Consider the following 21,490-nt stretch of genomic DNA (forward strand, 5'->3'; position numbering starts at 1 on the left):
AAAAACAAAAAGGCATACCCAGTGTATGACCCAAACCCGATCTAGACGAGGGCAGTTGTTATTCGTACCTGATCTAGACACAATAATCTTTAAAACACGCAAGGAAGCAAGAATAAGAAACCAAATGGCGTTACGCATTACTTTAGCAGAAAATACCAAACCCTCGATTGAAGGTCGAGGAGGACCGATCAGATTTCCAGAGATTCAAGGACACTCGTTCGAATTAAAACATCACATCATTCAGCTCATTCAAAATAGCTGTCAGTTTCATGGATTACCGAATGACGATCCTAATTCTCACCTTGATAAATTCATATCTCTTTCGAACTCCTACAAACAGCCAGGGATAGGACAAGATATAGTCCGACTATACTTGTTCCCCTATTCTCTCACTCATCATGCTCAAACTTGGTTTGAAGGACTGGAAAAAGATTCCATCACGTCATGGACGGAGATGGCTACTAAATTCCTGACCAAATATTTCCCTCCTTCTAAACAAACCAAACTAAAGAATGACATCATTAACTTCAAACAAAGTTATGATGAATCTCTTTATACCGCATGGGAGCGTTTTAAAACCCTGCTGAAGAAGTGCCCTAATCACCAGTTAGAACGGTCAGCCCAAATCTGTACCTTCTACAATGGTCTTACGGTAAATCATAGGACGACGATCGATGCAGCAGCTCAAGGGAATCTGATGAACCAAACCGCAGATGAAGCATGGGAATTTCTCAAGAACATGACGATGCATCATCATGACTGGAACAGTGGTGAAACAACTTCATCATCTGCCCCGCTCTCCGCACTTAACAATCAAACGGAGGCCATCAAATCCCTCACGGATAAGATGGAATCTCTTGCTAAGCATCTAGGAGAATTGAAAACGCAACCGCAATAGGTTAACCAAGATCAGGCTTGTGTAAATTGTACCAACCCGCAACCCACTGAAGAATATCAAGTTGAGTACGAAAATCCTGACGGTTCAGTCTGTTACGTTCAATACCCAGCTCGTCCACCAAATCCCGGATTCAATCAAGGACCACCAAGGGTTAATCAATTTCAGCGAAGCAATCAACCTTTTCGCTATCGCTATCCACCTTACCCAGCCCAACAATCTCTATTGACCTATGATCAACCAGTTCCACTCACTGGTCCCCCAGTTGAGGAAAATTCCCCTACCACCCAGATTACAAAAGCAGCTAACCCCACTCTCGGAACTGATGAACAGCTAACTCAGTTCATTCAAGGTCAACAACAGCTAAATCAAAGAACTGCAGCCAGACAAGATCAGACGGAGATACTAATGAGAAATCAATTGGCTCTGCTCAAAAGTTTGGAGACGCAGCTCGGACAGTTATCACAACGCCTTGAAACCCGACCGCAGGGAAGATTGCCAAGTAATACTATCCAAAATCCCCACATAGAAGAAGCAAAGCAAATGGATTCTGTAATCCCAGAGGAAGAACCAAGGAGGAGGTCAGCTAGGCTCAAGAACAAATCAACATATACTCAGAAGCTGACTCCTGAAACTCAAGTTTGTGTACCTTATCCTGGGAGGCTACAAGGAGAACCATCCAAGCTTGATTCCTTCAAACTTGATGGAAGATTCCTGGACACCATGTCCAAAGTTCCCAACCAGAAGAGATACATCCGAAGGCTTCTTTCTACAAAGGAGAGGATACCAGACTAACAAAATTCCATTGAGTGAAGAATGCTCTGCATTACTCAGAAACTCTCTACCACCTAAGCTAGGAGATACGGGCCGATTCTTATTTCTGTTCAATCTACCAATTTGGAACCATTCATGCGCTAGCAGATTTAGGAGCAAGTATCAACATAATCCCCTACTCTCTCTACAAGAGATTAGAGTTAGGAGACTTGTCACCTACCAAAATGACAATCCAACTTACCGATCATACAATTCGATATCCTAAGGGCATAGTTGAGAACGTCTTGGTGAAAGTCGACAAATTCTTGTATCCTACGGATTTCGTAGTAATGGATATTAAGGAAGACCTACACACCCCAGTAGTGTTAGGAAGACCTTTTATGAATACGGCTAGGAGTGTCATTGATGTGTACAATCAAACCATGATCTTGCGGTCACATGGGGAGAGCGTTACCTTCAAAATTGACCGAACAACCGATCTTTCTGGACATGCAGAGATGTTTGCTATTTCCACTAGACGGATCACTTCCGATGATGAGTCATTGCCACCAGCGGAAGATATCGAGATGGGTGTCGAATCACAGCCTGTTGACGACCCAGAAACGGAAGAAGAGGATCCTTGCGAAGAAATAGAGGAAGAAGAGGAATCTGAAGAGGAAGAGGAAATGGAAGACGTAAAAGAAACTGCAACAGCACCCGTTCCAAGCACTGAGCGTCACAAAGAAATAATGAGGCTTGAGACGACAGATCACAGTTTAATCATTCGCTTCAACAAGAAGACCGTGAAGGCTGAGGTTAAGGATATAGAAATTGATCCTGTAAGTATCAAAGTGGAAAATTAGAATACTGAAGAAACCCGTTCATCAGACGCATCCTCAGAGGAGCAAGATACCGATGATGACGAGGAAGAGCATCATGAAGACATTCTGACTAATTCGCGCTCTCCAACCGAACCAGATCAAGGGGAGCCGGACTCTCCAGATCGAATTCTGGTTATATGCACACATGCAGACATGATCACCTTCATCAATGATACCGATGAACTTGAAGACATTCTCGAAGCCATCCGAAAATCAACCATTGATTTTTCGCTACGCTTAACAGAACGAATCATGGCTATCAGAGAAGAGCACCACCTCTATCTCCGAAGAGAGGACAATGATGTCTAAATCCTAGAAGAACGCATTCAAGACTTTATCAATTCTCTTCACGATCATATCTATCACGAAGAAAGGCAGCGAGAGCATAATTCAGTGGTTCGCACTATTCTCGAAACAATATTCTGTCGAGATCAGAAGATCATTTACTCTAAGGTTTATAACGCCTTATCCGGATCTGCACTTCCATTCTCACGAAATGAACGAGCACTACTGACTCTCATCCGGAAGCATATGGATCTTTCCACCGGCCACCCGACTCACCACTCTGATTTGCAAATGATCGAGGATATTCACAGTTTTTTCGCTCTTTTGGATAGAGATAACTTTGAAAGCACACCAGACAGACTAGTGATTTACGTAACGATTGATCACCATGTTGATCTGATTATCAAAGAGTTACAAGACGCTGTTATGGAGGAAGCAAGACGAAACAATCCGTTCTCTCATCTTGAACCAGATCGAGTCAACATTGCCACCTATGTTACGAAGCAGCTATCACGTATCTTCCACGAGTCCACAGATCCTAGTTTCACATTCAAAGCTGGATGTCGGGAGATATACTCAAAGACGGTGATATTGATACTCGGATCAGGATTGCTGTTCACTTCTTTCTAGCTTCATCTCTTAACCGATCTGTGCAAAGCTACCGACTCTTACTGTGGAGATCACCGTTCTGAAGACTTCGAAATTCTAAATATACAGTTTCTTATCAAGACCTCGGAAATGAGCATCCCGTCAGAGAAATCATCAACACCAGCACTGCTACCATGATTGACATCCATGGGTCAACCAGCAGGGCTGTGGATCATATTCTCATCGGACTTCGGGACTTATCAAGAGCCGAAACTGCGCACTACTTATCTTTCAGATGATCTTCAAGAGAAGTACCAGATCTATTACCAGTATTGGTCCGACACTTTCTCAGGATTTATCCACCAAGACTCACATTCCCTCAAAAAGACCAAGATCACTACCATCAGCAAGGAATGTTTGCTTTTTGAAGCATCACTACGGTCGAGCCAACGACCTTAAACAAAAGCGCTTCTCGGGAGGCAACCCGTGCAATAAAGTAGAGTAGAAGAATAAAGGATGACAAATGAGCCGATAAAGAAGCAAGGAAACCAGCCGCATCTGCTAGGGGTATTTCTTTCTTTCGCTACTAGCTCAAGATTCAAACTATACCGCATCCTAGCATATCACTAAGTGTGGGATAACACCCAATAAAAACACTAGAAAAACACTCCCAAATCTTCAAATAAAACTCCTAAGTGTGGGATACACTAGGAACATTGAGGACAATGTTCGTCTAAGTGCGGGATGTTGGTATCTTTTTATGCTATATCATAATAAACCATTACGAAGATTCCAAGTCCTTAAGCCAAATTTTCAAAATTTTTGCAAAAGTAACCCTTTTCGAAAAAGTATTTTTGAAAACCTAAAGCGTTTGTCAGTAAAAATAAGGCTTAAGTAAGGTGGAAATCTTGTTAGATTGAAATCTCTAATAGAGCATTGCATGACTAAGGCATTATCGACCTAAATTGATTATGGTGAGGCACCCCAAATGAGACCAACATTCATCTTTAATGCTTCACTATTTTCCGTTGAGAGTGCCGATGTCTGTGTTCAGAATCAGAACTTGCTTTAGATCTACATCTCCAAGCAGCAAAGCGTGATTCGGTGGTAATCAAAATAGCTCCCCATTTGTCAAACATAAACCTTCCGCACCTCCATTACTTCTACTCCACCACATCCACATCACATTTATTACTTATTAGTAAACCCAGAAAATGAGATCCCTTCCGAAAACCCGATGTTATAAACCTCTCAAGTATCATAGCAAAGGTCTTGAAAAAGTTTACCGGCAAAAAAAAATTTCTCGAGAAGAAATCTCAAAAAAAAAAAATTTATGAAGTTCTGAGAAAAGGAGCAGAACTAAGTAAGAGAAATGCCGAAAAGAACTTGACCGAAAATGATTATCAAATGAAGAAAAGTTCGAAAGTGCTTCTCAAATATTTCAGCACTCCTATCTATCCGAATAAAAGTCTGTATAAAGATTACATTACCCTCTTTATCTCACCCACAACTTCACTACCACTCCAAAATTCCTTCTCCATCATTGACAAATAACCCATAAAGCTGATATTACTACCGTTCTCACGTTAGCAGCAAGGATTTGAGTCTTTATCAAGCCTATGACGATGGGTGCAACATGACTGGCTATGAGTGTATTCATTTCTTAGATCTATAGGGAACCCCAAGCACTTGAGTGATTTGAGTGACCCGCGAAAGATAGCCTATGTCATGTAACCTCCTCGTATGCTTGTAGAGATAATTTCAATCCTAACATAGATGAATCACCTTATCTTTTTGCTCTTATAATATAAGCAAACCGCTTAGGCTATTAGAAAAGAAACACCGAAAAGGTCTTTAAAATAAGAGTTTGCTTGAGGACAAGCAAAGTCTAAGTGTGAGATATTTGATATCGGCTAAAAAGTCACGTTTTCACCCCGGTATTGAGGCCCAAAAACAAGAAAGATTCGAACTTTGTCGGCAAAATACCCACTTCGTCGGTTAGAATTGAAGAACAAGAGATTACGAAGACGGTGCAAAAAGAATCAAGAGAATCGCAGCTAAAACGAAGATTCTAGAGCGAAAATGGTGAAAGACAAGAAATCAAGTTACGATCCAGGGAATTCAGGCTAACCAGGTGCCAAAAACGGCCTGCCATACGGCCTGCCAAACGGCCTGCCGTATGGAAACGGCCTGCCATATACGTGCCACCACTCGTGTTGACAAACGGCCTGCCACAAAAACGGCCTGCCAAATACGGCCTGCCAAACGGCCTGCCAAACGGCCTGCCGGCCGTATTTGGCTATTTTCCAAGTCTATTTAAAGGGTCTTTGTCATTCATTCCAACACACACTTCAATTCACTTCTTTCTCTCTCTTGGACAATATTAGTCATACTCTCAAGGCCTTCGATTCCGTGCTGGAAACCTAGTACCCGGAGAAGAACGCTGAAGATTGTATTAGGAGCGGTCTGGAGTCTTGAAGTTGTCACTTTTGTATTCAGAACTCGTTTAATCTACTGGTACTTCTATCCTTTATCTTATATAATGTTTTATGATATTGTTGCCATGATTAGCGAGTAGTTATCTTTAGTGTATGCTATGATGTAAGCAGTTATAATGCCGAAATAATATTATGGCTTGTGTATGTTGTCGAAATGCTTTCCGATTATGCTTTAAACTCAATCGCTTTTCCAACTAATAGAACGTAGTTATAGGCTCTGTTATTGGGAAGTCGCTAACCCCGATTCAGAGTACACTATCTGTGTCACCCCTTGGTAAGAGAAGTCTCTCGGATACAACGTAAGATCGACTGAGGCACACCGGTTGTTGTAAGTCTATCAAGCCTTGGACTCTGATTGAGGACTCTTTCATAGTGAAACATCTGACTAGACCCTTAATACATTGTCGGTCCCAGACCATGCTAGTGTAGTCACCAAGCATATAAACTTCGTACGTGCACGCTGAAGCACAGCGGTTGTTGTAAGCTGTACCTCTGCTAAGTAAGGCCATGGAACACGGTTAGTGTTGACCAGTACACTGCACCATAACGCGGTCTCAAGCATTGCACCCCGCTTGAGGGATTCTTAGTTAATTAAGGAACTGTTTGTTTAGACGCATAAAGGATTGGACCGTTAGGATAACCGAACGTGTTCATGGAAGTCATCTTGACTTGGCCATGGTGTTCCTTATGGTTGAACTATTTTTAGGGCCTAATTATCTTTTACCAATCATTAACGAAAGCATTGAAACACATCACGTCTCTCAGATATGGTAAACCATGTATTCTATTACGCTTAAGAAAGTTTAGACCGTTTTGGAATGTTAATACGTCACCCAACCGAGTCGCTCAATTGGATGAGCCGTCTAAACGTGTATGCCTGTAGTCAGACTGCACGGGCGTCGGGGGTAAGGGACGTTGCTGTCTATTCAGAATCTTCAAGCCTAACGCATTACCCAGTGACATGTATTATGACAGGGGCGTTTAGGACTAGTGTAATGAATACAAGGCCTCTGCCTATTCATGAGCCAGCATTCCATAATCTCGGCAGAATAACTGACGAAGTCATAGTATGCACTTACTTTAACCTTATCTGAATTACAATTTTATCGCATTTACTTTATCTGCTTTATAAATTAGAAAATCCCAAAATAAATATTCACTACTCCCTAACTATTTTAGGTTAGAATATAGGTTCGATGTTACCGATATCTTAAAAATACGACCCTAGGTCATACTTCCCTTACTTATAAGGAGTAGTAAGATTTAGGCCCCGCTAAATATAAATTTAAAACTAGTACCTTTTCCCACGAGTGGCAGATTCTGGCGAGCCGCGGCTTAACGACACCACGCAATTAAAACCGTCCGTTTCGGCCATATCAAGGCCTATTGAGAGTGACGTCTCTATCTAGTTGACCGTTGGTCAATGGATACATGTTAATGATTCAACGACACGAACGAATAAAGTGTTTAGGGTAACTTATGTTTAGTCTCGATATCATAACTTCAGCACTTACTTTTGAACGATGTCTCTACATCAAACTTTATAACTAAATCTTGTGGTCTAAAATCTTTATTTCAATTATTAAACCTATGTTGTTCATTCAACCTTTGTGTTGACTATTTAAGCATGTTTTGTCTCAGGTAACGATTAGCTTAAATGCTGATGATGATTGCTATATGTGTGCTGCCTTGCATTGGAGTCTAATATATTTTATTACTTATTAAACATTTGACATTTACTTTTAGATTATGATGTAAAACTTCATTTTTATTCCGCTGCAATACAATTTATGTTTTTATAAAACGTCTCATTTAGAGTCGTTCTCGTTATATACTTGTGTTTTGGTATTGAAAGGCCACATTTACCCCCGGTCCTATTTGGGGGGTGTGACACAACACATTCATGTACACGTACAAGAATTAAAATACCACTATCCTCTACTACCCACATTCTTCTACCTATTAAAATGGTAAAAGTCAACATGCATCTAAAAGTCAATCAACATGACTATCGAAAACAAACTAACATACAATTAAATATTAATTTTATCCTAACATTTAGGATCATGGATGACCCACTACTTCTTACATGACCATTCTTTCTAATGCAACTAAAGTCTGACTTCTTCTTTCTACTTGAACTTTACTACTTGGACTTGTTAGCCCAATAAATTGGACAAACGGGTTGGAACACTTCCGATCCTTTTGGGCCTTTGAATTCCCAAATCTTTGGGCATTCAAGATTACACTAACAATCACCCCCTTAATCTTGAAAACCTAGTTGCTTTTATTTTACGCTTCTGCCTTTTTCTTTTTGTTTTTTTGCTGCCACTGCATCTTCCTTCCTGCTGTTACTATTTTCAACTGCTTTTGTTGCTGCTATTAACAACTTCTTCAACCTGCTATTTTCCTACTGTAAACTGCTGATGCGTTTTGATGATCAATCGTGATCATTGCTGCTAAACTGCTGCTAAGTTAAACTATTGCACATTGTAGCTGCTTCCAACTGCGCTTTTCTGCTACGATTTCTGCTATTTTTCTGCGGCAAAATTGCTTCTTCTTTCTGGTACAACACTCTTCTTATTGCTTCTAATCACCGGTGATTAGAAGCTGCTGCTAATTTGTTGAATTTTCTGCTCATGAATTCAACCCTGCTATTGCTTTTTTTTTTTATCAAAATATGATCAACCCTGTTGCATCTTTTCTTCTGTTGATGCTTTTCTGCTACCGCTTTTCTGATCTTACTACAATGACTAGATCATTGCCTGTGTTCTTTTGATGATCGATGGTGATCATCCTTTCTACTATGACTGCTTTCTTTTAGGAATCAGGACCTACTTCCTGCTCTAGATACCAATTGTTGGAACATTCAAGTTTCTTCTTGCTTTTGTTTCATTACAAATATTAAAATACTCCCAAAATACACTCAAATATAATAATTAATAAAGATTTTCACTTATTGGTCTGAAAAGACATTTTGTCTCTATCAAATAATGGATGAGTTTCTGCCACGCATGTATGCAAGTGCATGCATGATGCCGAGCAATGGAATCAACTTGAGTATATCTATCGGCCTGAGAATAGGATTGGAAAATTCCTTTGAAAGGGGGTGTTCGAAAGTTCGTTATAATAGCAAGTGATATTGAATAATCATAATCACATAATCAGCTGTGAAAGAAAGGGTTGTAACCAAGTGATGTACTGATGTGCTTCAATTACTTTCAATGGTGGGCTAATCAGAAAATCAGACGTTTGAGTGCTCGGCCAAATCAGAACTTGAAAAACTGACGGATAAAATCATAATGAAGAACATAATTGTGAAAGACGGGTCATTAAATGAAAAAATCTCTCCTGAGAGTATGTTAAAATTCAGGGGTAAATTGTGAATTTATAAAATTAGTTTTGTTACAAGTGGTGATTATCCAAAACTGATTATTTGACCCCCTAAATAAATAATCAGATAATCAGAAGCACTTGCAACACTAAAAGTGAATAATACTGCATGAAGTCTCCATAATCAGAAAAGTAAATTCAAATTGCAAAGCTAAACATTAAATTCCATAAGTTTCAAATAGACCGCAATAAGGAACAGTTGGTGCAATGATACCTCAGATCGTTGCATGTTTCGTATACACTGGTTTATTACTATCAGCAGACGGGAAACATTCTGTCCTGGCATTTTCCATTGCTTCAGAAACGTCCCATCTCTTAACACGGCCTGCATTACTTCCGTGTCGTCTCTGTTGTAGAATTAGGACTTAACACAAACAGATACAAATGAAGTTAGATGCTTAAAGTAAATGGAAGTAACACTAGCATATGCACTCAAAACAATATGCTTTTCTGGGATATATTAACATGCTGGAAAATGACTCTATAAATAGAGTTACATGGAAAATAAAATAATATAAAGCACACTTCATAAAGCCACAATATGCTCCACTACTTCTGTGTGACAGAAATAAAGCCACAATATGAGAAATAAATAAACAACCACCAACCCACTTATTCATTTAAGGAAATATAAAAGATAAAGATGGTGATCATGGGTTGGTCTACTGACTTTGTCATGATGATGTTGCCACTTTTAACACTCCCCTTCAACATCAAGAATCTTCATCCCTAGCTGACAACAAAATTGTTCAAACTTGTTGCCAACTAAACTCTTCGTGAATACGTCTGCTACTTGATCATTTGTCTTGACATGATTTAACTGAATTTCCCCCTTCAACACTTTTTCTCTTATAAAATGATAATGGACCTCTACATGCTTAGTTCTAGCATGGAAAACGGGATTCTCAGCCAATCGAATAGTTGACAGATTGTCACAGTAAAGCTGAACTTTATAATCAACTTGTTGATGTAATTCAGCTAGAAGTTGCACAAGCCACGTACTTTCCTGAGCTGCCATTGCAGCTGCACGATACTCAGCTTCAGTGGTCGAAAGTGACACTGTAGGTTGTCTTTTGCTGCACCACGAAACTGCTCCATTACCAAGCAAGAACACGAATCCAGTAGTTGACCTTCGTGTATCAAGATCTCCTGCATAATCAGCATCACAAAATCCAACTAGCTTGCAATCTCCTCCTTTCTTGAACATAACTCCACGTCCAAGTGAACCCTTAACATACCTTAAGATGCGACGAACAACCTCTAAATGAGGTTTCTTTGGTTCTTGCATGTAACGACTCATCACACTGATTGCAAACGAGATGTCGGGCCTAGTTAACGATAGATAAATCAAACTGCCCGCTAGTTGTCTATACATTGTTCCATCTTCAAGGTCATTACCCTTATGAGCACACACTTTGAAATTTGACTCCAGAGGTGTTGAAATAGGTTTGCACTGAAGCATCCCAAACTTGTTCAAAAGATCCACTGAATATTTAGTTTGATGAAGTAAAATACCTTCATCACTGCGATCAAGTTCCAAACCAAGAAAGTGCTTGAGTTGCCCTAGATCCTTCATTTGGAAACGAACAGATAGATTGTTTTTAATTTGAGCAATCTCTTCTTCCCAATCACCTGTAATGATAAGATCGTCCACATATACTAGCACTACTGCTAGCTTCTTTTCAATTACTTTAACAAATAAACTTGAGTCAGCTGCAGTTACCACATAACCGTTATGAGTAAGGAATTCAGAAATTTTACCATACCACGCTCTTGGTGCTTGCTTTAGCCCATAGAGTGCCTTCCTTAGTTTGCACACATACTCCGGATGGTGATTACTTTGAAACCCCATTGGTTGATTCATGTAAATTTCTCGGTCCAATTCCCCGTGCAAAAACGCATTTTTTACGTCCATTTGCCATAAACTCCAATCTTTGTTAGCTGCAAGAGCTAATAATACTCGAACAGTTGTAAGCTTAGCAACTGGACTGAACGTCTCTTCATAATCTAGTCCATATTGTTGTGAAAAACCCCGAGCTACTAAACGTGCCTTGTATCTTTCAATCGATCCATCCGTACGGCGTTTTATTTTGTACACCCACTTGCAAGAGATCGGCTTCACATCAGCAGGCTTTGGTACAAGATCCCAGGTCTGATTTTGCTTTAATGCCACTATTTCTTCCTTCATAGCTTTGAGCCATTCGGTATTAGATACCGCGTCTTCAAAAGATTCAGGTTCAATTTCTTTCTCTTCAGTTACTATAGCTGCATTGGCATACTTGGGATTTGGCTTCCTGTTTCTTGTTGATCTTCTTGGTGTATGTGATGTTTCTTGTTCTTCAAATTGTTGATGCAAACCAGTGGTCCAAGGATCATTTTCTTCAACTACTTTGTCATCATTGACAGCCTTTGCTTCTTCAGATATGAGTTGAATTGTTGACCCATTTTGCTCTTCATTATCCACATCGTCATGTGGTAATTTTTCATTAGTAGAGGACCACCAAGATGAAGCTTCATCAAACACCACATTTCGTGATGTATAACACTTTCCTGACGTCGGATCACAACACCTCCACCCTTTTCGATGATTATCGTAACCTACAAAAATGCACCGAATGGCTTTCTTCTCCATTTTGCTGCGTAAGTGATCAGGAATGAACACATAACATACACATCCGAAAACACGAAAATAACTAACCGAAGGCTTAGTTTTCCATAATTTTTCGAAGGGTGATTGATACGCTAACCGTTGTTGAGGAAGTCGATTCACAACATAAGCACCGGTTTGCATGGCTTCTGCCCAGAATCGTCCGGGGATATTCTTTGCATGCATTATACTTCTACACACCTCGGCAAGATGTCTGTTCTTCCGTTCTGATACACCATTTTGTTGAGGTGTATTTGGACAAGTAAGATGATGACGAATTTTGCATTCTCGAAGGTAGCTTGAGAACTCACTCGAAACATATTCGCCACCATTATCTGTACGAATGCATTGCACAGATTCATGCAGCTCCGATTCTGCTTCTTCCTTAAACATCTTGAATTTTGTTAGAGTGTCAGATTTATTCTTCATAAAATACACCCATACATACCTTGAAAAATCGTCTATAAATGTCACCATATACTTCATTCCACCTATTGATGCTTGTTTGACAGGACCAAAAACATCTGAGTGAACTAGCTCAAGTGCCCTCTTTGCCTTAAACTTGGAATCATCAAATGGCAATTGGTGTGCTTTACCGAATTGACAACCTGCACATACTACATCCTTTCGAACTTCAAGTTTGGGAAGACCCTTGAGCATCGATTTCTTCATCATCATGTCCAACTTATCATAGCCAACATGACTTAGACGCATATGCCATAGATCAACAGTTTCACTCTTCCTTGTCTTGTCCATGTATGCTACCTCAGCCGACATAACATAGACCGATTCTTTCCTTTTTCCCATCATGACAGGCTCTCCTATAACCTGTATTTTCTCATAAACTTTTACATCTTCGGGACCAAATAGAACAAACTGACCCGATGAAGTAACTTGTGAAACAGAGAAAAGGTTTTTCTTCAACCCAGGAACATGATAAACATTTTTCAAAGGAACTTCAGTTTCACCTTGTGAAGATGTGACAACAGTATTACCAATATGAGCTATAGGGAGCTTAGAGTTATTTGCTGTCAACACAACTCTATTACCTTTGTACTTTACCATATCTTGGAGCTTTTCTCTACCTCCGGTCATATGGTTTGTACAACCAGAATCAACAATCCAATCACGATCATTATCAAATTGTGTGGATTTTGCAGCAGTCAGTGAGAAATCTTCTTCTTCTGTTGCCACCAGTGCCTCGGCGTCCCACTCATCTTCACTTTTAGATTGAGCAGTGTTGCTTTCTTCTACCTTCTTTGAACGACAATACCTTGCCAAGTGCCCCTTTTTACCACAATTATAGCACGTTGGTCTATACTTTTTACCATTAGCACGATTTCTTTGTCCGTCTTGAGAACTTTTTCCATCATCAGGTTGTTTTCCTTTGTCATCGGTCTTCTTTGATCCAATGTTATATGGTTGCTTCGATTTCCACTTGCTCTTGTTAACATAGAGGGCTTCTTCTTCATTCTTTGATGAAACTCCTCCCATTTGTTTTGTCAATGCTTCTTGTCCACCAAGTAGATTTTCGAACTCCACAATTGATGGTTGTGTTTGCCATCCTTGTACAGCTGCACAAAGCTTCGGAATTCTGCCTTCAAGCCATGGATGATTATTCGTTTCATCCTAGCTTCACCTATTCGAGCCTCTGGATCCAACTCTGAGATTTCGCGACATATAGATTTCACCTTGTAGAAATATTGTGAAATCGACATGTCCCTTTGTGCCACAGATAACAATTCACTCTCCAAAAGTTGGAGCCTTGTGTCATTTTTCTTGGAAAATAGCTTCGTGAACGTATCCCATGCTGCCTTTGGTGTTGCTGCTTCCCGAATGTGCTCTAGCACATCTTCATCGACCGTTGTTTTTAACACAAACATGGCCTTTCCAGCTTTCACTTTCCATTTTCTTAAAACTTCATTGTTGTCTTCTGTTGCCGGTTGTTGAGTGTCATTACCATTCACAACCTCCCACAAATCTTGTCCTTGCATGTAAGACATTATACATGTGGACCAAGAATTGTAGTTCTGATTGTTTAGCCTCTTAATTCCTCCAACAACTTGTAGATCGCCCATTATAGAAATGGCCTGCTCTTGATACCAGATGTAGAATTAGGACTTAACACAAACAGATACAAATGAAGTTAGATGCTTAAAGTAAATGGAAGTAACACTAGCATATGCACTCAAAACAATATGCTTTTCTGGGATATATTAACATGCTGGAAAATGACTCTATAAATAGAGTTACATGGAAAATAAAATAATATAAAGCACACTTCATAAAGCCACAATATGCTCCACTACTTCTGTGTGACAGAAATAAAGCCACAATATGAGAAATAAATAAACAACCACCAACCCACTTATTCATTTAAGGAAATATAAAAGATAAAGATGGTGATCATGGGTTGGTCTACTGACTTTGTCATGATGATGTTGCCACTTTTAACATCTGTGTAGCACGAGCAGCAGATAGCGATGCAGCTTTAGCAGAAGCCTTATCCCTTACAGTTGATGACTTGCTAACTTGACCCATAGGCTCTTGAAAGCTAGAAAAAGACTGAAGCTTTGGCTTCCTGTCGAGTGTAGAAGATTCCCGCTTTAGATGCGTGGTTGCTGCCGGGGCAGAAGCTTCCCCTCCTCCAGCACCCGCAGTAATCATTACCAATGCCAATGCAACAGGAGGAGATGCAAAAGCTGCAGCCCAACCAGGCGAGATCATAGCAAGAGCACCCTAACTGCACCAACAAGTATAAACCTAATGAACATTTATCATTGGAAAAAATTGCAACCATTACAAATTTTTAGTACATATCAAGAAGGTCCATTTTCTAAATTGGTCACTCGACTAACATTTTGAGATGGCAAGAGCAGCAGGTTAAATTAAAACTGCAAACAGTCCAAGCAGGGCAAAGTAAACCCACAAATATTTTTGTCCCTTTTTTTGAAGTTAAGAAATAATTTATTTGTTAATACTTAATAATGATTTGTAAAACAATATTGTTTTCGAAAAAGTACAAAAGCAATATTATTGAATGATAATGTGGGTTACTTTTGAATATATCATATTTGAAGATGATAAACATTCGAGCTCAAATTTTTTTTAATTAGGCTTGATTTAGATAGAACCATCACACTTTTGAACATTGTTATAAACCACATGCAACTTTCAGAAACTGTTAGCAAGCTAATAGACAAGCTACATTTTCAGAGTATAATTTTTTTAACAAATCTACAGAGGAATTAAAAAACCTAAAAAGAAGTTTATAATCTGCCAATTCAGTAGTTCAACCTCATAGGCAATGCATCAGCAGCCAGAGCAGGGTCATCAACAGCAAGAGGATTTAAATCATCGGTACCAGCAAGTTCATGAATTCAAGCTAAATACGGTCGCCATCTCCTTAAATAAGGTGGCAAAATAGCTTCCAGTTTTTGTAGAGGGACTCTGTCACGGCTAACCGCATGCCACACCTACAATTGTATTGTATTTTCATTAAGTAACAGCACAACGATACAGTATGTTCCCTGCCATATGTTAAAATAGTAGAATTACACATTTTAAAAAGTTTCAATGTTAAGATAAGTTATCTATTGACTATTATCGTTAAAGCAACACCTGCGCTATCTATTTGGGTCCACAACACTATTTTATTTTCCCCTTACTTGAAACTATTTGAGATACCCAATTTTTTTTTCATATGTTTTATTAAGCTATATTTCATATCCATGGTTAAAATATCATGGGAAAAGAGGCATACAGATAAGCAATTGAAGAGAAAAAGTTAATAGTGTAAGTGAGTCATAAATTATTTATAAAAAGAACCTCGGAATATAAAACGGAAGAGGCAACCAATAATCACTGTCGCCTGGACTCTGAAATTAGCATGTTCAACAGGGTCGAAAGGACGATGTTCATCATCAATGTAAGAATTAGTTAACCCATCCAAGTAATATAACTTACAGAAATAATTCTAAAATGTATATGTGCACACACAAATCACTAGAAGGCATATTGAACTTACTAAGCTTCACTATAGTCAAGATGAATTATAAAATAAACATCAAGACATATACGAGTACATAAGAAGGTTAATACTAAGAAACCAAAGAATACAATCAAACAATCATCATTTAAAAGATTAATATCGATATTAGATACCAAATTAATTATTTACGAGAACCCAAATCTTAGATACAGTCTCCCTTATCCTATTTTAATGTCGCACATCATTTTAAAAGGATCTAATGGCTTTAGCATTCATTTGCACTAGAAGGGTGTGATATAAAAATGTAAGACTAATTAATAGTGACCTACAAATTCAACTCAGGCCTTTCAATAGATCTCCTGCAGTCCTGCCTTATGTACCTCACTCCACATAAACTTAAGGCCCCACCTCATCAAAGATGGTGGGCCACAATGGATACATCTTGATAGATATATATTATACCTCCGTAATAATGCATAACGAGGCTGCCTCAATGATGACCGAGGACTGTTGTCCAAAGATGATGGAACACTTCCATCTTGTTCACGTGATCCTTTGAACGGGCCTTCATCAACGCTAACACTCCTAGTAAGCATATTATTTTCACCATTATCTTCTTCGATCATAGATACAAGTATCATCCGAAGCATACATAAAAAACGCTTGATCACTATCTAACACCTGATAAAGAGGAGCCATACCACCCATCCATGTACCCGAACCACCCCCCGATACCAAGACCACCACAGAGTCCTGACTCATCCAATAATAAAGCTTGTAACATGGAAATACACTTATTCACCAATTTATGTTCAATCCAGTTTCCATTTGAATCTTTCTCCAAAGACGAACTCCAAGCATCCCAGCCGCTGCCGTTGAAGTCGGATGTTTTCGAAAGACCGACACCGTACCATAATCTAGTTCTGTATTTCCAACCTCCAACTAAATCTAAAGCACGACTACCATATGATACAAATGCACAAGAAACGGAGTCATAGGGTTCTGTATTTGGAGGTTTGGTGTTGTTTCCTACGCGAACCTCAGATGAAATAGAAGGATCAGAACCAGCTTGAAGGGAAAAATGAAAAGTTTGCTTTGCAATCTCAAATGATCTTCAACAAGCATTAACACCACGATTGCATTTTCGACTAAAGCCACAGAGAGTAGTGCAACATTCTCTGCTTCTGATTTGGAAACCTCGGGGTGATAATCCATAAGCTAAAGATGATTTATACAGCTTATGTTAGTTTCCGACAATTACCATGCTCAAGGACACATTTCATCTCAATATATGCAATAAGATTATGCCTTAAAAAAAGGATCCAACATCAAGACAGAAGAATTACCTGAACCTGCAGCATCGCTGTTCTTTGATTCATCATCTCCCAAATCATAGACACTTATCAAAATCATCGATTCATCATCTAAAAGAAACATCGATGTTCTTTGAATCGGGATAGAAAATCATTTAATTGAAACCCTAAATCTAGCGCTCCAAATTCTCCGTCCTTTCTCAACCTGTCTTTCACAATTCCAGATTATCTTTAGGCATTCTTTATAATTAGCAGAACTTGTTGCTTTGTTGGTTAACTTGCTTCTTTGATAGGCATTACATTTCAACATAGGTATATAAAGAGGTATGTTGATGTCAGGTGCGCTTTGATAGGCATTAATATTGATTCTTTAAGGTTCCATAGATATTATGCTTGATTATAATGGCACTTAATTTATTTTATGGGTTTTAACCTTTCATCTTGTCTACATCTTCTATTATTCATTTTGTAAGTATTTTTTATCAGTCAACAACTTTGCTTTTACATTTGACATTCTCCCCTATTTTAGTTGGTGTAGTTATTAATTATGCGATGTCTATCCAAAATTGTTTATTTATAATTGTGCTATATCTATCAACTTTGCTAGATCATGTTTATTTATAAGTTTTTTATCTTGATCATGTCATGTAAATATATGCAGACCAATATCAAGGCCTGAGTAATACCAACAGTCCAACACGAATGATCATTGACCTTCACTAATATCAAAGTGAAGGTTAATGTATAATCTCATTGTTGTATAATGACATTTTATCTGATTATAACTAGTTGGGGGTACAAATATAGTTTTGTCGAGGAAGCTGTAGGTGATATCCGAACGTCCAACAATTATATTTGGTGCAGATGTAACCCATCCTCAACCTGGGGAGGGTTCAGGCCCTTCGATTACTGCTGTAAGTTTATATTTGTATTTATGATCACCATATCTTAAATATTCAATAAGATTAAAATTAATAATGCACTCACTGAGTTTAATTCGATACATTTATAGTTAGTGGCATCAGTTGACTGGCCACACGTTACCAAATATTGAGCATTGGTATCTTCGCAGCCCCACATGCACGAAATCATTGAGGATCTACACCATGACTGTTGTGGATGAAAAGAAAGGTTTGGTTCACAAGGGCATGATCAGGTAATTATATACACAATCAAACATGTTTGAACTGATTTAATTTTATCTTTCAAAAGAAAACTTGAACTTATTGTTTTTGGATACTAAATTGAATACCTGCGTTAAGGGGATCACCTTATTGCATTCAGGAGAGCAACTGGACAGAAGCCTTACAAGATCATCTTTTATAGGTTGGTATATTAAGACAGTGTTTGGTTGTGCTGTTCAAATCTTATTTACCTGATTTGGTTGTGGAGAATCAACCAAAAAGCCAAGTAAGCAACGAATATCATCGACTGCCATTGAGGGAGGAGCTACCACCACAAAAAGTTCAATAAGCACAAGGAGCTCATCAACTAAAGCATTCACTTCTCCAATTGGACGTGTAGCTTCATTAAGCAAAAAAGTATTCATTAAATCTTTCTCACGAATGATCCAATAACATATCCTGCAACTATCAAGAAGAGCATGAATAGCTTTTGCATCACGCATTACATATGACTCTGTAAAAACAATATTCGCTAAAGAAGCTAAAAGCTTCTTCTATAAAAGCTTCTAAAAACATTTGAGCTCTAGATGTATTCGGTTGGACCACCAACCTGTATAGCAGGTGTAACTCCCTTGCGACCTGCAACGAGAACAAAACTAAAATGAAGAACACACAAATTGAAGAAACATATAGAAATATATTAAGACAGTGTTTGGTTGTGGGTTCAAATCTTTTTTTACCTGATTTGGTTGTGGAGAATCAACCAAAAAGCCAAGTAAACAACGAATATAATCCACAACCAATGAGGGAGGAGCAGCCACCAAAAAAAGTTCAATAAGCACAAGGAGCTCATCAACTAAAGCATTCACTTCTGCATTTGGACATGTATCTTCATTAAGCGAAAAAGTATTCATTGAATCTTTCTCACGAATGATCCAATAACATCTCCTGCAACCATCAAGAAGAGTCTGAATAGCTTTTGCATCACGCATTCAGATGACTCTATAAACACCATATCCGCTAAAGATGCTAAAATCTTCTTCTGTAACCCGTAACTGCATAAGCTCAACAATACTCTCTTGATCTAATGAAACCTACTCAAATGTAGCATCGGCTGCTAATCTACTTTCAGAATTAACTCTTCCTTCATCGTAAGTGATGTTAACATCAACCATGTCGATATCTCATGCATCGGATATTTCTACTCTTAAATCAACACCATTGCTCCTCCCAACTTCACCATTTGAATTACCTTCAAAAATGTCTACATGTTCTTCCATAATATCACTTCTATAAGTTATCAATTAATAAATCCTTAATGATCAGTCACCTACAGAGATCAAATCATGTAGCGTCCCTGACAAATCGTCATTTGACGGCGTCGTCTACTTAGGTCACGTTACGTGGTCGTAAGTCATTAAAACAGACGTTTGACCCAAAACATGTCGCATTCATTTCAAATGTAAATATTGTTTCAATGTTTACAAAAATAGATCAACCATTGTTACGTTACATCGTTAAAAGTACAATTGAAACCGATGCGACACAATTTAAAAGTAGCCAAAAGACGCTCCATGTATGCATATATACTCGACATCCAATGCAGGTATCAAAAAGTGAGCGGAAGCATGTATCACATATCGTTCAAGGACCTGAGAAAAACATAGAAATCTGTCAACGAAAACGTTGGTGAAATCATAGGTTTAAGTAAGTAATTGAATAAGTAAGTAAGTGGAACCACAAGATTTGCAACAATGAAATAATAGTAACACATTCTAAGAATTTATATTCACGAGCACCCAATTATCAAGGCTTAACTTTCCTTCCATAGAACCCCATCACAATAGTGTTAGAACATACACTGTTTCTCGAAAATATATTTCATCCGAATAACGGTAGCGAACCGTCCGAATGAGGGTTTGTCAAACCCATATGGCCATATAACATAAGTTCTCGCTTACACCCGGAAAGTGTAACTAATGATAATCGAATTGAGGATTTTTGTTCAAACTCGTATGTAGAATGTTTGTTTTCGTGTACTTGTGTTCACTTAGTAAAAATGAAACGTTTATGTTTTCCCATCCCAAGTATAAGTTCAAAAGAGTAAAAGTGGGACTATGATCTCACCTTGAGCGCGAGAGTATTAAAGTACTTCAACAAGTAAACGTGTGCAAAGAACAATGCTAGTCTTGACCTAAACAAATAGATTGTATCAATAACGATAGTCACGATTGGTCAAAGATGTTCAATTAGTCCTATGGCTCGTCACGACTCGATTATATAGCATGTGGATCAAATTGTCAAGTTTCATGCAAGATACAAGTATAGAACCATGTTAGAACAATCGCATAAACGTTTGGTTAAGTTTGAAAAAAAGTCAAACTTTGGTCGGGTCAAAGTCAACGAAAAAGTCAACACATTCGGGTCGGGTCCCGAACTATTTTTCCGAGGTTATTAATCATATATAAGCATGTTAGAACAAGTTGTATGTGAAACGGAGGCCCATAGCATAGCAAACATTGTACGTGAAAGTGACAAGTGAAACAGAACATGGACCACGACAAACGTTGCGCCGCGGCCCCAGGTGTCGCGCCGCGCCAACAGGCGTGGCCTGGTGCCTGGTCTGTTTCAATTGTCCAAGACTTAATCAAAATTCAATCAAACACAATTCACAAACCGTAAACACTTATGACACGTATCTTATATCGTTAGAAAGGTAATTTGACAAGGAACACAACTAAACACATTTCACCAACCAAAAACATCATTTGCAACAACCGACTTTCCAAATTGAATGCTCAATTAATGCTCCTCATTAATGTTCAAGTTCATAAATGCATAATTATGATTCGGGAATTAAATGCATACATATGACACGCCGTTTCGTAGGTAATCAAGCATACAATCTAACTAACCACTTACCAACAACAATTCATGGCATTCAATACATCAAAAGTTCATTTCAAGTTCATCAAACCCTAAACCAAATTCACCAAAATCAATAATCAAGTTTATGAAGTTTTCTAAAGCAACCTACACATCAGATTGAAGCTAGTGATCTTAGGAACACATTTAATACATGTACTTATAACATTTAACAACATTCAAGCAACAAAATCACC

At 38.5% G+C, this 21,490-nt stretch overlaps 1 protein-coding gene and 1 non-coding gene across 2 annotated transcripts; both read right to left on the minus strand.

The window, feature by feature from the left end:
• Positions 1–502: 502 nt before the first annotated feature.
• Positions 503–609, minus strand: LOC139887182 (small nucleolar RNA R71). The gene has a single exon (XR_011773022.1). It is a non-coding gene; the product is annotated as a small nucleolar RNA R71 (small nucleolar RNA).
• A 12,833-nt stretch (positions 610–13,442) lies between these two features.
• LOC139904274 (uncharacterized) lies at positions 13,443–14,018 on the minus strand. Its single transcript, XM_071886218.1, has one exon. The coding sequence runs from the start codon at positions 14,016–14,018 to the stop codon at positions 13,443–13,445; it is 576 nt and encodes a 191-aa protein (XP_071742319.1).
• Between the last annotated feature and the right edge of the window lie 7,472 nt (positions 14,019–21,490).

This window comes from Rutidosis leptorrhynchoides, chromosome 1 (genome assembly GCF_046630445.1).
Source record: "Rutidosis leptorrhynchoides isolate AG116_Rl617_1_P2 chromosome 1, CSIRO_AGI_Rlap_v1, whole genome shotgun sequence".
In the NCBI taxonomy this organism is placed as follows: Eukaryota; Viridiplantae; Streptophyta; class Magnoliopsida; order Asterales; family Asteraceae; genus Rutidosis; species Rutidosis leptorrhynchoides.